This window comes from Macrotis lagotis, chromosome 2 (assembly GCF_037893015.1).
Source record: "Macrotis lagotis isolate mMagLag1 chromosome 2, bilby.v1.9.chrom.fasta, whole genome shotgun sequence".
Lineage (NCBI taxonomy): Eukaryota > Metazoa > Chordata > Mammalia > Peramelemorphia > Peramelidae > Macrotis > Macrotis lagotis.
Genome location: NC_133659.1, coordinates 213,749,791 through 213,766,519, shown reverse-complemented (window position 1 = coordinate 213,766,519; position 16,729 = coordinate 213,749,791). Strand labels below are relative to the sequence as shown.

The 16,729-nt window shown below is 33.7% G+C and overlaps 1 protein-coding gene and 1 long non-coding RNA gene across 4 annotated transcripts in view; one reads left to right on the top strand and one right to left on the bottom strand.

Moving 5' to 3' along the window:
• Positions 1-16,729, top strand: part of LOC141514160 (uncharacterized) — a 130,415-nt gene that overhangs the window by 112,807 nt on the left and 879 nt on the right. The gene's annotated exons all lie outside the window — the stretch shown is intronic.
• The window catches only part of ABCA5 (ATP binding cassette subfamily A member 5), a 137,619-nt gene continuing 132,468 nt past the window's right edge, over positions 11,579-16,729 (bottom strand). For 2 of the 3 annotated variants that reach the window (XM_074224697.1, XM_074224698.1), the window contains exon 39: positions 11,580-16,465. In XM_074224697.1, the coding sequence (XP_074080798.1) occupies positions 16,358-16,465 (108 nt within the window). In that variant the 3' untranslated portion in view covers positions 11,580-16,357. Of the gene's footprint in view, positions 16,466-16,729 lie in introns of all 3 variants that reach the window. The other variant, XM_074224699.1, reaches the window with a different exon arrangement.

The following is a 16,729-nucleotide window of genomic DNA, read 5'->3' as shown; positions in this document are numbered from 1 at the left end:
AGAAAATATCATTTTCCTACTCTAACGATTAGCATTTAAGAGTTTTTTAAAAATGATTTTCAGCTCTTCTTATTTGATTCTCACAGAAGCCCTGAGAGATAGGTACTATTATTTTTATCTCCACTCTTTTGCTTTTACAGCTTAAGAAATTGAGGCTAATGAAGATTAAATGACTTCCTCAGGATCATATAGCTAGTGTCTGAAGCAGGATTATATGCTCAAATCTTTCTGATTCCTGCTCTATCCACTGCTCTATCCACAGAACCATCTAGCTGTCTAATAGCAGAAGACAATGTATAATGTAAGACTAAACAGAAAGGGGAAGGTTTGTTGGAAACAGAGTTACTGTGGAGGAGGTGGAGCAGTACAAGAAATAAACTGGGTTGGGAGTCAAGGGAACATGGGTAGAGTTTTCTCATGAAATCATGATCTCAGTTAAGAACTCATAATCAAGAAAACAGGCTTCAAAGCAGTTATCTTAAAGTGGACAAGGTTGCTTTCCAAGAGATGGAAGTCTAAAGAGTAAGCTGAGTTGGATGAAAGTGGCATGTTGAATTTGTTATATATTTTTGAAGAGAAGCAAATTGTATGAGATTTGTTGTTTAAGGTAATGCCTTCGTTTTCTGTTCTAATATATGTGTATATAATATATACATATATATATGCATATGTATAGAAATACCCATTCTTTTGGTGTTAAGTTCAAAATAAAATAGCTAGGGTATAACTGTACTTATTTATAAGCCACAAGAAGGGAATAAGAGAGAGACAGAGAGACTGAGAAGAAGGAATGTTTATGAAAGCAATCTGCTGGAGTGTATGGGGAAAAAATGAGATCAAAGGTGTGATTAGGTTGGCCTTCAAAAAAATTGCTGTTTCTTCATCAACAATTCTAAGAGATAAAATTGTTTGGGAAAGAGTCTACAGTCTTAGGACAAAGACATGACATTGGAGTAATAGGAAATTAAAATTATCCAAACATAATAATATGTTATCTCTCTCATTTTTTCAATTTTTAAAAATATTTTATTTTACAACCTCATGCAAAAATAGTTTTCAGCAATCATTTTTTGAGGTTTTGAGTTTCACATTGTAAAGACTAACAGACTGCCTTCTGTGGGGATGGGGGAGGGAAGCAAGATTAGGGGGAAAAATTGTAAAATTCAAAATAAATAAATCTCCTTAAAAATATATTTTGAGTTTCACATTTTTTCCCTCCTCCTGAAGAAAACAATCTAACATAGTGAATAACTACATCGAACATATATCCAAATTGGGAGCAACTAGGTGGCTCAATGGATAGAGCACCAGTCCTGGAGGCAGGAAGACCTGAGTTCAAATGTGACCTCAGACAATAATTATCTAGCTGTGTGACCTTGGGCAAGTCACTTAACCCCATTGCCTTGCCAAAAGAAAATCCAATATATATCCATACTAATCATGTTGTGAAAGAAGAATCAAATTGAAAGGAGAAAAAGAAGCATTAGAGGGAAAATAACATAATACATAAGAAAACTTTTAAAAACTGAAGAAAATTTTGATCTGCATTTAAACTCCATGGTTTTTCTCAGGATATGGATGATATTTTCCATCACATATCTTTTAGAATTATCTTTGATTATTTTTAGGGGTTTTTTTGCAAGGCAAATGGGGGTAAGTGGCTTGCCCAAGGCCACACAGCTAGGTAATTATTAAGTGTTTGAGATCGGATTTGAACCCAGGTACTCCTGACTCCAGGGCCGGTGCTTTATCCACTGTGCCACCTAGCCACCCATATCTTTAATTATTGTGCTGCTGAAATGAGCAAGTCCATCATAGTTGATCATCACACAATGTTGCTATTAGTGTATACAATTTCTTCTGGTTTTGTTCACTTCACTCAGCATTAGTTCATGCAAGTGTTTCTAGCCTGTTTTGAAGTCCTTCATGATTTCTTATAGAATAGAACTTCGTATTTATATATCATAATTTGTTCAGCCATTCCCCAATTGATGGACCTCCCTTTAATTTCCAATTCTTTGGCACTATGAAAAGAATTCCCATAAATATTTTTGTATATCTAGGGCTTTTTATCCTTTTTTATGATCTCTTTAGGATACAGACCCAGTAGTGGTATTGCTAAATCAGTGTATGCTCAGTTTTGTTGCCTTTTTGTGCATAATTTCAAATTGCTCTCCAGAAAAATTGGATTAGTTCACAACTCCAGCGACAATGGATTAGTGTCCCAGTTTTCCCACAACCCCTCCATCATTAATCATTTTCTTTTTTGAGTGATATTGGCCAATCTGATTAGTATAAGGTGGTTATCTCAGGGTTATTTTAATTTGCATTTATCTAGCCAATGATGATTCAGAACATTTTTATGACTATAGATAGCTTTAATTTCTTCATCTGAGAATTGCTTTTTCATATCCTTTGACTATTTATCAATTAGGTAATGATTTGCATTCTTAAAATTTTTACTAAGTTCTCCATATATTTCAGAAATGAGTTCTTTAACAGAAACACTAGTTGTAAAAATTGATTCCCTTCATACTCTTAATCTTGGTTGTATTGGTTTTATTTGTGCAAAAAACTATTCAACTTAAAGTAATCCAAATTATCAGTTTTGCACTTTATAATGTTCTCTATCTCTTCTTTGATCATAAATTGTTCTTCTTTCCATAGATCTGACGAATTATTCCTTGTTCCCCTAATTGGCTTATGCTATCATCTTTTATGTCTACATGTTGTACCCATTTCCACCTTATGTGAGTTGGTGGTCTATACATAAATTCTACCATACTAGCTTTCAGTTTTCTCAGCACGTTTTATCAGAATGAGTTCTTGCAGATGGATTTATCAAACAGCAGATTACTATATCATTGATTATTCTTTCATTTGCATCTAACCCACCACTCTATCTTTTAGACAGTATCAAACAATTTTGATGACTGATGCTTTATAGCATAATTTTAGAACTGGTATGATTGGATCACCTTGCTTTGCACATTTTTTTCATTAATTTCCTTGATCTTGAATTTTTCTTCATATGAGTTTAGCTATTATTTTTTATTCTAGTGAAATAAAGTAATTTTTTACCAGTCTGATTATTATGGCACTGAATAAGCAATTTAATTTAGAATTGTCATTTTAGATCTGATTCTATTAGTGTGAAGTGTTTTATAGTTGTTTTCATATAGTTTCTGAGCTTGCCTAGGCTGGTAGACTTTCAAACATTTTATGTTGTCTACAGTTACTTTAAGTGGAACTGATCTTTTGTGACTGTGTCTTGTTGGTAATATATAGAAATGCTTTTGATTTATGTGGGTTTATTTTATAACCTTCAAGTTTGATAATGTTGCTAAATGTTTCAAGTAGGTTTTTAGATGATTTTCTAAGATTCTGTAAGTATGCCATGATATCATCTGCAAAAAAGAATGTTTCTTCAATACCTATTCTAATTCCTTCAATTTCTTTTTCTTCTCTTATTGCTTAAGTTAACATTTCTAATACAATTTTGAATAATAGTGGTGATCTTATTGGGAATGCTTCTAACTTATCCCCATTACATAAGATGCTTGTTTATGGCTTAAGATAGATACTGCTTATCATTTTAAGAAACACTCCATTTATTCTTATGTTCTCTAATGTTGATAGGAATGGGTGCTATACTTTGTTACAAGTTTTTTCAGTATGTATTGAAACAATCTTATGATTTCTGTTAGGTTTGATTTTGGTAGTCAATTATGCTGATAGTTTTCCTAATATTGAATCAACCCTGCTTTCCTGGGAGAAATCCTACTTGATTACAGTGTATTACCCTAGCAATAACTTGCTGAAATCACTTTGCTAATATTTTATTTAAAATTTTTTTCATCCACATTCATTAGGGAAATTGGTCTATAATTTTCTTTTTTCTGTTTTGACTGTTCCTGATGTTCAAGAAATTTGGCAGAACTTGTTCACCTATTTTTTAAATAGTTTAAATAAAATTGGAATTAATTGTTCTTCCAGTGTTTGGCAGAATTCACTTGTCAGATCATTTGACCCTGGAGATTTTTTTTAAGGAGTTCATTGATGATTTGTTCAATTTTTTTTTTCTGAAATGGGGTTATTCAAGTATTTAATTTTTTCTTCTGTAAATCTGGGCAATTTATATTTTTAAATTCTTCTTTCTTCCCTTCTGCCATCAAAAATGTTCAAGTATCCCTTCACCTTAAAGCATTTCCTTCATTAGACCCTACCAAACTCATCTCTCATATCTCTTTTTTTTTGTAGAATAAATTGTCTACATTCCTTACCTCTAATTCCTCTCCCCTTACTCATCCATTTTAGTCCTTAGCAAACTGGCTTTCTACCCCATCACTTAATTGAAACTCCTCTCTGTAAAGTTGCAAACCACATCATTACCAAATCTGAGGGTCTTTTCTCAGTCTTCATCTCTTAACCTGTCTACTGTATCTGATATTGCTTACTTCTCTCCTTTCTTAGAAACTGTAGTGATCTAGAAAGCAAATTAGAACAATAATACTATAAAGAAAAACCTTGGAAATACTTAGGAATTCTGATTAATGCAATGACATATCATGATTCTAGAGGACCAATGATGAAACAAGGTATTCACCAACTAGTTGAAAGGTGATGGACCTTTGTCAGATAGATACAATGAGGGAATTTGATTTGTTTGACTGAATATTTGTTACAAAGTTTTGTGGGTTTTTTTCTCCCAAAAACTTGGAAGGGAAGAGAATGAAGATAGATTTATCAAAAGGAGAGAAAATAAATTTCTTTAAAATATATAGAGGAAATCAGAATAGAAAAGATCACAGACAAGCAGAATATTTTTGAAAGTTGTTATATTTGTTAAAGAACTAAAGAGATGAGCAAACAATATGTGATATTTATATTTTCATTTACATTCCTTTTTCTATTCTGCTGGATATATGGAAGTGATCCTTTTATTTGGTGTTTGTTAATCTCTGACCAAAAAAAAATCAAGGTAGTAGGAAAATAGGTAAGGAAAAAACTTCTACATAAAATTTTACAAGGGTTTCATTTTCAAGATATGTAAAGTACCAACGTGATCAGATATAACACATTTTCTTTTTTTACTTCTTGCAAGGGGCTGGGATTGGAAGGCCTTTCCAGGAACATAGGGCCAGGTGGATGTTGGGCCTAAGGGGTGGTATGAGGGCTCGGGGCCTCTTGGCCCCAGAGCTGGGGATCTGTCTGCTATGCCACTCAGCTACCCTACAGCAGAGTCAGAGTGAAAGGAGAGAGAAAATATAGTACATGGCAGTGGAGAAATACGAAAGGAGTTGCAATCAGCAATGGCAATGGTGGAAAAATATGGAAGTAACTTTTGCCATGGATTTATCATAAAGAATGTGATCCACCCGCGACAGAGTTGTTGGTGTTGGAACAAAGACTCAAGCACATTTTTTATTATTATTATTTGGGGGGGGGTGCAGGGCAAATGGGGCTGGGTGGCCTGCCTGGGGCTGCATAGCAGGGTGATCATTGGGTATCTGAGGCCAGATTTGGACCCGGGTGCTCCTGGCTCAAGGCCCAATGCTCTGTCCACCACCCAGCCACCCCTACTATTATTAGTATTTTATTTTATTTTGGGTCTTTTTTTTTCCTTTTTTTTTTGGTTTTTGCAGGGCAGTGGGGTTCCGGTGGCTTGCATGTCACACGACTGGGTGATTTCTGGGTGTACAGGGCTGGATGTGGGCTTGGGTGCTCATGGCTCCAGGGCTGGTGCTCCGTCCATTGCACCACCTGGCCATACCTACAATTATTATTTTTTTTAATTTTAATTTTTTTTCTCTCCCCTTTATTGCTCAAGCAAGTCTATATTTATGGGGGGTATTTCATTTACTCTTAAACAAGAATATTTTATTAATGTATAAAAACATTATTTGTACAAAATGAGAATAAACATTAAATAAAAAAGAAATAAAAAGATATGTAAAGTACCTATCAGATTTATGAGCCATTCTCCAATTAATATGTGGTCAAAAGATAAGAAAAGGCATTTTCTAAAAATGACATTCAAGTTATTAATATCTATATGAATTCCTATCATAAAAGTCTGTGATTCAATGACACCGATGTCTTTGCTGTTTTTGCTGTTTCTATTTTTTTTTTTTTTTAGTTTTTGCAAGACAATGGGGTTAAGTGGCTTGCCCAAGGCCACACAGCTAGGTAATTATTAAGTGTCTGAGGCCAGATTTGAACTCAGGTATTCCTGACTCCAGGGCTGGTGCTCTATCCACTGTGCTACCTAGCCACCAAATGATGAGCCAAATTCTAGAGGGACAGACACTGCCAAATCCAAACTATGGTGCCATGGTAACTGAATTGTTCTGACTGCTTATGGTATTTTCTCTTTAACTTGGGAGTTCTGGGATTTGGCTATAATATTCCAGGGAGGTTTTTTTTGGGGGGGGGTATCTCTTTCAGGAGGTTATTGGTAGATTCCCTCAATTTCTATTTTACACTCTGCTTCTTGGATCTCAGGGCAATTATGCTGGATTATTTCTTGAAAAAAGAAGTCTAGATTCTTTCCCAAGTCATGACCCAGTAATTTTAAAATGATCTCTTCTGGATCTATTTTTCAGGTCAGTTGCTCTTCCAGTGAGATATTTCACATTTCTTCTAGTTTTTCATTCTTTTGATTTTGTTTTATTGTTCCTTGATTCCTCAGCTTCTCTTAGCTCCATTCTACATTTAAAGGAGTTTTCTTCGGAGTTTTTTGAATCTCCTTTTCCATCTGGTCAATTCTGCTTTTTAAGGCATTCTCCTCATTGACCTTTTGGACTGCTTTTTTTCCATTTGATCTAAATTGGTCTTAAAATGTTATTTTCCTTGGGGTTTTTTGTATCTCCTTCACCAAGCTGCTGACTTGGTTTTCGTGATTTTCCAGCATTGCTCTCATTGCTCTTTCTTACTTGCTTTTCAAAGTCTTTTTTGAGCTTTTTCATAATCTGAAACTAATCCCTCTTTTCTTGGAGACTTTGTATACAGAAGCTTTTACTTTGTCACCTCCTTAACATATATTTTGATCCTCCAAAGTAATTTTCTATGATCATATTTTTATTTCTGTTGTTTGCTCATTTCTCAGACTATGACCTAATTTTAACATACTTCCAAAGCTTTTGGAAGTTATGAGAGGCTCTGACTGCTCTCCTGGCCTGTGCTCTGGTCTGTGGATGATCACAAGTTCTGCTCTGGAGCTGTGAGGAGATTCCCTGCTCCTCTATGGTAGTATGGGAACCCAGACTGGGCCCTGGATCTGAGTATGGGCAAAGCAGCAGAGTCCTGCCCCAAGAAGAGAGACCTCTGCAGTCTCTTCCCCACCCCCATCCCCTTGTTTTCTGTGGGCTGAGGACTCTGGAAGCAGCTGCTGGGTGGCTTCACAGGTTTTTGAGGTGGAGCTGCACTGAGACCTGTGCTGACCTGGGCTCCTTGCTCACTCTGCTGCTGCAGAGTTCTCCCACTGATACTCCATGCCATCCCTGGAAAAGCCTGAGCCAGGTCTGGAAACTATACCCACTGCCATAGACCCAGGAGCTCCCAGGGACCAAGAGCCCCATGGACTGTTCCTGGAAGGCTAGAGCTGGTTTACTCTGGTGGCTGTGGCCCAGACTGTGCTGAGACTGTTTTCAACCCATCCCAGTGGAACAGACCTTTCCTATGGATCTACCAAGTTGTCTTGGTCTGGAAAATTGTTTCACTTAAGTCTTTTTGTGAGTTCTGTCCCTCTAGAATTTGGCTAGTCATAATTTTATAGCATTTGTACTTTTGCGGGGGGGGGGGGGGGCGGTAAAACTTCTGGGAATTCCTGCCCTGCCATCTTGGTTCTGCCCCTGGCCTCGTTGCTTCTGGCAAAAAATACTCAATCTCCAACATCTGAGTATTTTCACTGGCTGCTCCCCAAAGATGGAATGTTCGCCATCCTCAATTTCCCCTCCTGACTGCCCTGTCTTCCTCAAGTCCCATAAAATATCCAACCTTCTCCAGGAAGCCTTTCCCAATCCTATTAAATTTCAGCACTTCCCTCTATTTCCAGTGTATGCTATATAGTTTTTCTGTCCATAGTTATTAATATGTCATTTCTATCATTAGATTGTGAGCTCTGAGGACGTTAAATTTCTTTACTTTCTTTTGTATCCTCTGTGATTAATAGAGTGCCTGACACATAAGAGAGGTTTAAAAAATGTTTGCTGACAGAACAAAATTTCTTAGAAAGTCATCTAAAGAAAATTCAAGTCAACAAACTTTAACTACACATCTACCTGGTACCAGGGATAAAAATACAAAGACAGGGAGGGAAATAGTTTCTGTGCTTGAGGAGCTCAGTCTTGACTGGGAAACAATAGACCCGCAACCATGTGCACACAATGTAGTTACAGGCTAAGTTGGAGATGGTCCTAAAAGTGCAACAGAATGAAAGGAGATTGGGAAAGGCTTATTAAATAAGGTGAAATTCTTAGCTGGAACCTAGAGAGCCAGGGCAACCAGGGGAAGAGATGAGGAGAGAGAGAGAATTCCAGGCATAGTGCATCACTATTAAAAATGTAGTCAGGAGATTAAGTATCTTGGACAATAACACCAAGTAGGTTGGTGTCACAGTATCAGTATGTGGAGGAAACAGGTAGAGAGCAGAAGGGAAGTATAAAGACTGGAACCATGGGAGGGGGTCAGGTCTTCAAGGGTTTTACAAACCAAATAGGGAACTTTATAACTGATCCTAGAGATAACAAAGCCACTAGAATTTGAATGAGGATGTGATATGGATAGACCACGCTGTGATCAATTTTGACAGCTGGCAAAACAGACTGCAGTGGGAAGAGACTTGAGGCAGGAAACCATAGAGCAGGTTATTGTTAAAGTCTAGTTGTGAGGTGATGAGGTCCTGCACCAGAGAGGGGGCAGTGTCAGGAGATACAAAAGTAGGTATATATTAGAGTTGTTGCTAAGATAGAGTCAACAAGACCTAGATATTTTGGAGTAAGACTGAGAGGACATCTAAGTTGGGTGCCTAGGTGACTGAGAAGACAGTAAAGACCTCTACAGTAATAAAGAAGCTAAGAAAAGGGGAAGGTATAGGGAGGATAGAGTTCAGTTTTAGAGAAATTATATAGATGCCTACAGAACATTCAATTCAAGATATTCAACAGGAAGTTAAAGACGAATAAAAGTCAGAAAAGAGGCCCCAACACTGAAAATTTTAAAATGACTTGTCCAGTCAAACATTCAAATAACAGAATATGATAAAGGCAGTAATCAAAAGGAAACTTTGCTTCTGGATGTCTCAGTGATGATTCATATCCAGTATTTCTTTGAGGCTAAAATCCTCAACTCACTTTCTCCCCAAAATATACAGTCAGCAGCTAAGTTGTGGTTATTTTATTTTTAACATCTTTTATATTCTCTTCCTTGTCTCCTCATACTATCACTATCCTATCCAATTTAGTTCCATGGTAACATCTGTTGGTTACATGTGTGAATTACATTAAGTATTTTCCTTTAACTTTGATGAGTTTGAGATAATATTCCAATATACATTTTGCTTCTTAATGTTTTAATTTAGCTCAACATTGACTCATTTTTGAGATCTTTGGATAGTGAATTTTCTTCTTTCCTCATTTTTTTCTTTCAACATCAACAATTTCCTTTTCCAAGTATACTTGTCATTTCTTTCCTTTCACAGATTTTTTGGATCTTGAATTCTATCTTCTTAATTTTGTGGATTCCTTTGCATTTTCTGTTTTTAAATCTTGTATAATTGCCATAAAGTCGAATCTATGCTGTTTTACAACATGTGAACATTAATTTTTGTTTTTTGATAGTGCTAAAAAATGCTCTTACATAATTGCCTGCTAAGTGGAATTCCATTGTTATTACAGCTATTTTCTTGGACGTCTTAGGGGTAATTTGATGTAACCATTACTGCTCCTAACTTGTATTAATGGAGTTTGACTAAATTATTTTGTGAACTACTCATTTGTGGTCTGTAAAACACTGACACTGTGGATCAATATTGTGAAAAATATGAGTACTGGTGACCTGAAGTCATGGAGACATCTTCTTGAATTAAAACCTGGCCTCAGACACTTAATAGCTGTGTGATTCTGAACAAATCACATAATTCTGCTTGTCCTGATTTCCTCATCTGTAAAATGAGTTGGAGAAGCAAATGGCAAGCCACTTCAGTATCTCTGCCAAGAAAACCCAAATGAAGAGTTGAATAGACTGAACAACAATCTAATTTTCTGTTTCATTCTACCAACAGCTGTGACTCTTAAAAGACTCACACACACTGGTAACCAGTAAAAAGAAGTCGATTTAACTTTCTACGATGTTGCTTGATGCTAACAAGTCCAGTACTTTCTAACACTCTCAACTAGTCATTTATCTGATTTATAAGATACCATCAAGTTCTCATATAATTTTACTTCTTCTTCTATAAAAGATGCTGGGTACAGAACCTGCTATTTCTATTCATGGTTGTCTGTTTGGTCATTATAAAGGGTAAAGTGTTGTATATTCCAATGACCTATGGAATATTTTATTCACCTCAACAACAGTCTTAATCCTCAAGGAGCTTGTTTTTGATATGGACGTCAGGGGTTAAGTAGGCAACACAATTATGTATAATAAATGTATGTATATAAATATATGAACAGATATACATAATAGATATATTATATGTATTCATGTAATATATATGTGCATTAGCATACTAGTAACTAGACAAGGGGGGGGAGGGAGGGGAAGGGACATTTAATACCTTTGGGAATATGATATAGTTAATTTTACCAAGGTGTTAACTACCTCTCCAGAGATCTGGAGGTTCTCTATAAAGCAGCTTCTTTATTGTTCTGCTTTTATTTCAATGCTGGAATTGAATCTAGATCTATTTTGACATTCTCATCACAAATGAAAACAAAACACACAGAGGCATTTAAAATACAATTTGGGTCATATCTGTATGCTTTTTTTGTTTTTTGCTACTAGTAAAGTAGAGAAAAATGTAGAAAGAATCCTTCCTTAAAGAACCATTCTTGGGGCAGCTAGGTGGCGCAGTGGATAGAGCACTGGCCCTGGAGTCAGGAGTACCCGAGTTCAAATTCAGCCTCAAACATTTAATAATTACCTAGCTTTGTGGCCTTGGGCAAGTTACTTAACTCCATTTGCCTTGCAAAAACCTAAAACGTAAAATAAAATAAAGAACCATTCTTGAATTCTAACAAAGGAGAACTTAAGCATCAGTATTTTAAGATGTAAAAACTTAATCAGATTCATTAATTTTAGATGAACTAATTTTGGGAAAATGAAATACCAATCTTGTCTCCAGAGGAATGATGAAGCATATTTCCTCTCTTTACAGATAGTTATTAATACTGAATGCTGAATATTTATTTTGTAAACCTACCTTTCTCTGTTATGAAAAATTAATTAGGGTAGGAATTACTGGGAAATGATGGTAAAATATGAAAGCCATCAATAAAATATTTTTTTAAAAATAAAATGAATGTAATTCCCTCTAAACATTAAAAAAGAATTAATGCCAGAAAACAAGTTAAACTTTATTCATCACTGTTTACAGTAAGAATTAAAAAAATCACCCAACATAATACTCAAAAGAAATATTTCCAAAGTGGCTAGGTGGCGCAGTGGGTAAAGCACCAGCCCTGGAGTCAGTAGTACCTAAGTTCGAATCTGACCTCAGACACTTAATAATTACCTAGCTGTGTAATTACCATTGCCTTGCCAAAAAAAAAAATTAATGCAAAAAAGATATATACTACAATGGAGATGGGTTTAAAATTATCAAGTAAATGAAAGGGTTTTTTTGGCTCCTCTAGTTCAAGGTTGTATGAACAACTAGTGTTCTCAATTTAAACTGTCTTGTATTTTATTGATATGTTTACAAATATTTCCTAAAAACAGACATCTATTGTTCATCATGTCTGATGACATGTCTTTTTGAATTTATCATCCCAGAAAGCATATTTTTACATTAAGTTGAATATGGAACTTTGGGTTAATACTAGAGTTAGTGAAAATAGGTCTTTATGCACAAAGGGGGATATGCTGGCCTTTAAATTAAGCAACAAAATTAACAGATCCCTCTAAATCTGTCATGGTTCAAGCGCGCGCACACACACACACACACACACACACACATACACACACTTGTGCCCTCAAAATATATCAGATGCAGACAAAGATTGAAACTGACAGTTCCAACCAGTTGCTCCATAAGAGAGCCTTGGGAATAGGATAAAGGTTTTGAGTTTAGGCAACAGACACAGATAAATTATAATATTCATTCTTTAATAGGTTAACAACTGAAGTCATATTTTCAAAGCACTTAGTTTGGTATGTTAAATACCTTTCTCAAATTCAATGTGATCAAATGAAATATTCATTGTCTCATTACCTTTTATTAAAGGGTAACAAAATTTCCATTAAAAACTTTACCAGACTGCAGCAACAAACATATTTGTAGTATTCTAGGCAATGATGTAGTACTGAAAAATTAGGTTTGCCTTATATAAGACCAATTTTAGAATATGACATATCTAAACCCCCCAAAATAATCACTGAAAACTACAAAAAAAATTATATATTTATATGAAAATTTAAGACAATAGAACAATTTGCAGTGTAGATAACAAAACTGTAGCCCAAGTTCTCAAAACAGTTTCTTCCCCAGACTTTTTAAATGAAGACAAATTCCTGTATTATTAAAAAGTTAATAGGGAAAAATAAATTGCATTTTAAAAACATATTTTGTGCCACATTTTCCATTTTTAAAGGGGTGCTCACACGCTTGAACTGACAACTAACAACACATCTCAAAGTCAAATATTTCTACATATTAGGCTGAAAAAAATTAAAAAGTAAACCATAACAGCCATCTAAAACTAAAGGCTACATTTATACTCAGACCAAAAAATATAAAGATGAATATTTACAATCATTAATTCACATTCATGACTTTTCAATAAGTGAATTCTTTTTCTCCTGTTAAAGTAAGAGATTCATAATTATAAAGTAAAAATAAAATATGTCCATATAAAAATAAAGGCCTTCACTTTGAAGGGCAAGTTTACTAATTTAGGTCAAGAAAAGGAAAAAATGGTCAGGTCGCAGAATGATATTAATAGTAAAACCATAAAAAGCCTAACTATTTTCCTTTTTTCAAAATCAATGGCTATATGATTGATATATAGCTACCACTTATCTCAAGGCTCTCAAGAAATAAGATTTTTTTTTAAAATGTGTCTGGAACATGTTTAGTACAAATATGAATGAAGTCAACAGTAAACACAAGTAAAAATTTTTCTACATTACTCAAATTTTTACTTTGAACTTATTAAAAACAAGAATTTAGGGAAGGATGCCAGATTTAAAGGCAAAATGTCAATATGAAGGCCTGAGAACTTTTCTTTTGAGACAAGTCTAATGATGAACTTGTTCCTATGAATTGAATTAGATAATTTTTGTCATTATAAATATTTCTTATTGCTCCTCATTTCTCAGTATACAATTTTTACCAAAAGGAATCACCTTAACCTGTGCTTTAAAAAAAAGGAATATCCTGAATGAGGTGGATGTCCTTATTTTTTAAAGCAACCTTTATCAATAGGACAAACAAATCTTGTAATATTTAAATTTGTTCTATCATGTATAAATATTTCTGGATTGTGCCTTGTAGTATTATTTCATACACATGAATATGCATTACAAATATATTAAAATTAATCCTTTCTTTTTTTCTAAAGATTGTATTAGTCATTTATTTAATTTGGATAAGAATAATAAAGATATGTTAGTAAGGAAGTAAAGAACCAGTCTTTATCTCTGACAATCTATTCAGAGGGGGGGGGGGTGGGAATAGATGCTCCAGGGATAAACACCAATGTTCACAAACCCCAAAATTTGTACATAAGGACATATGATGAAGAACTGAAAAGCAATGAAATTATCATGCTAATAATGTAAATTTGCCTAATGAAAAGAATCTAAACTTCACATTTCAAAAAAATTGATTACTTCTATGTACATTTAACAAATTAAAATTATTTGATATGAAAAAATTCATGCAATCTCTTACACAATGCATGTTTTACCAAAAAATTTATATTAAATTCTCTCAATATGAATGCATTTTCTCAGGGATTCAACTTCTCTATGCTTAATATTTTTTCCAACTGCAGATATAACTTGCTAATTGCTGCTTACTTTTTATTTGGTGTTCAAATAGCTAAAAGAAATTATACCCTCAAGTAAGATCTCTTTTTGCTATTAAAAAAGAAAATCAGCCTTATTACAATGATTTTTAGTTATTTAGTGATATTAGTGATCTTCAACAATGATTTGTTTCAAACATAAAATATTTATTTATGAATTTATCTAGAAAAGCAAGTCATTTCCTTTTAAGCCTGCCTTTCAATTGGTAATTTTATTACTGAAGTTCATGGTACCAGTATAGAAATGCCTAAGTCAATGCCTAAGTCAAAATTGGTAAAAAGAAAAAGGCAAGAGACAGAGCCTCAAATAAACAAAATAAAATTATATTCCATATTATCTTGATAAATTTCTGCTACAATGATAAATAACTTTAGCAATGTTTAAAGAAATGTATCTGGGGAACAACAAAAATTCAAGGCTGTGGTTCTTTACAGAAGAAAAGTAAAATCTCCAAGTAATTTTTTTAAATTAATTAGGAATTGGAGTTAGCTAGTATGATAGAAATAATCAAAATAAATAGTAAGATCATTGAGGTTACCTTTCACCTAACTATATCAGCTAAGAAGGTGATTTGATATTGGAAGTAAAGAAGGGACACTATTAGTCATTTTCATATTTTTGTCTAATGGTATGGATGTAATTAATATTACACAATAGCAAAAATCTTTAAAAGTTTGATGTGAATCTCACTTTCTTAACTCTAACAAGTGAAAATGCTTTAGTAAACTTGCTATTTAAAGAAGCCTTGAAATAAATCATTTTAAAGTGAATAACTTTATTATGTAAATAATCACTCAAATGTATCTTTTTCAATGTGTTATTTTTGGGCACCTGCTCTTCTTATATTGTGGACCATATAGATTGTGCATCAGTACCATGTATTGCCTATCAGTACTTTCTACAATCATTAGTGGATCTAGGCAGTGTCTAGCTTAAATTAATGAGGCTTAAGCAGCTAATGGGAAGATCATATTGATCTTATGTCTTATATAACTTGTGTCTGAGAATTTATTATATGAAATTATAATCATAAATTATAGCTTAAATTAATCTTGTATCTAGTTCTGGAAAACAACAAAAATCTAGTGTGTTCCCTGACATAGACAGTAACTTCCATTCTTGGTTCATCTCTAAAATAAAATCAACCAATGATGGTTAAATTCCTAAAACTCAAATAAGGATTGTCTGAAGTCAAAATACTAACATATATTAATAAGCCAAATCTTTCTCTTTCCAGGAAGAAAATATTCTATCTAATAAGGAAAAATTGAATTATCCCAGCTTTGTAGGCTATCTCCATTCCAGACATTTATGCAACAGAAAAACAGTGTATCAGTCAAATCATTAATAAATATAATTAATAATGACCTAGAAATGCTATTACCCCACATGTAAAATTTAAATTAACTCTAAAATACAATTAATATTATTTTTAGCTAAAATATGTAACAAAACCTGAACCAAAATCATTCATTCTGGTTACCATCTAGAGGAGAATTTTTTGATTATGACCTATTTCAGATATCTTTTCTACTGCTGCTTCTTTGAGATCTGCAATTTGCTGCTTTTTGTGAGGACTTAATTCTAAAAACTTAAGAGAAATAAAATCTGTATATTCTTTTAGTCTTTCGTATGTGCCAGTTTGAATAGCTACTTAAATTTATCTAGTTGGCCTGCAAAATAATAAGCTTATTTTTCCATCGAGCTGTAGATGAATTTGTCCCCCCAAAAAATGTTCAGTGTAAAAGAACTGTCAAAACTAATATTTTTCACTATTAATGAAAATGTAAATAGAGAAACACTGTTTGTAAAAGCCGAGGAAAATGACAAAAGTAAATACTTCTCTCAAAATACAGATCAGAAATAAACGACCTTTAAATAGTAATACTAAAATACAATTAACTTCACAAAAGAAAAATCAAAATATAGTAAAACAGTATTTCAATTAAAGAAGTCTGGAAATGTAGTGACATGACCATTTCCTATGACCCAAATGTTTTTCAAGGTTCACAGGACAAGTTACAAAGATTGGTCTTCAAACAATATAAAAATAATGTGAAGTGGAAGGGGAAAAAATCCTCTTAGAGGATTAAAAGGTAAGAGTTCAAAATACAACTCTGTCTTCCTGGGTTCTTTCCCACCAAAGAGTGCTGTTTAAAGTTCCACAACTATTATCTTCTTCTTCCTGTTCTTTAGTGAGTTCTACAAAAACCTAATGGGAGAAGAAAAATCCAATATATGTAAATGTTAAAGAAGACAGAAGAAATCTCTTAAATTACTAAAATTGGTTCTAAGTATCAAAATATATTTCTTGACATTACCAATATGCAGGCTCTGTATGTTAAGAGAAATGAAAATTTTGTCCCATAACTTTATCAAGTTATTTTATTGAGCCCAATTAGCATATTCATATGGCATCATCTATTACTAAGGTACTAAAATTAAAGAGATAAAATTAGTAAATAGGCTAGGGAAT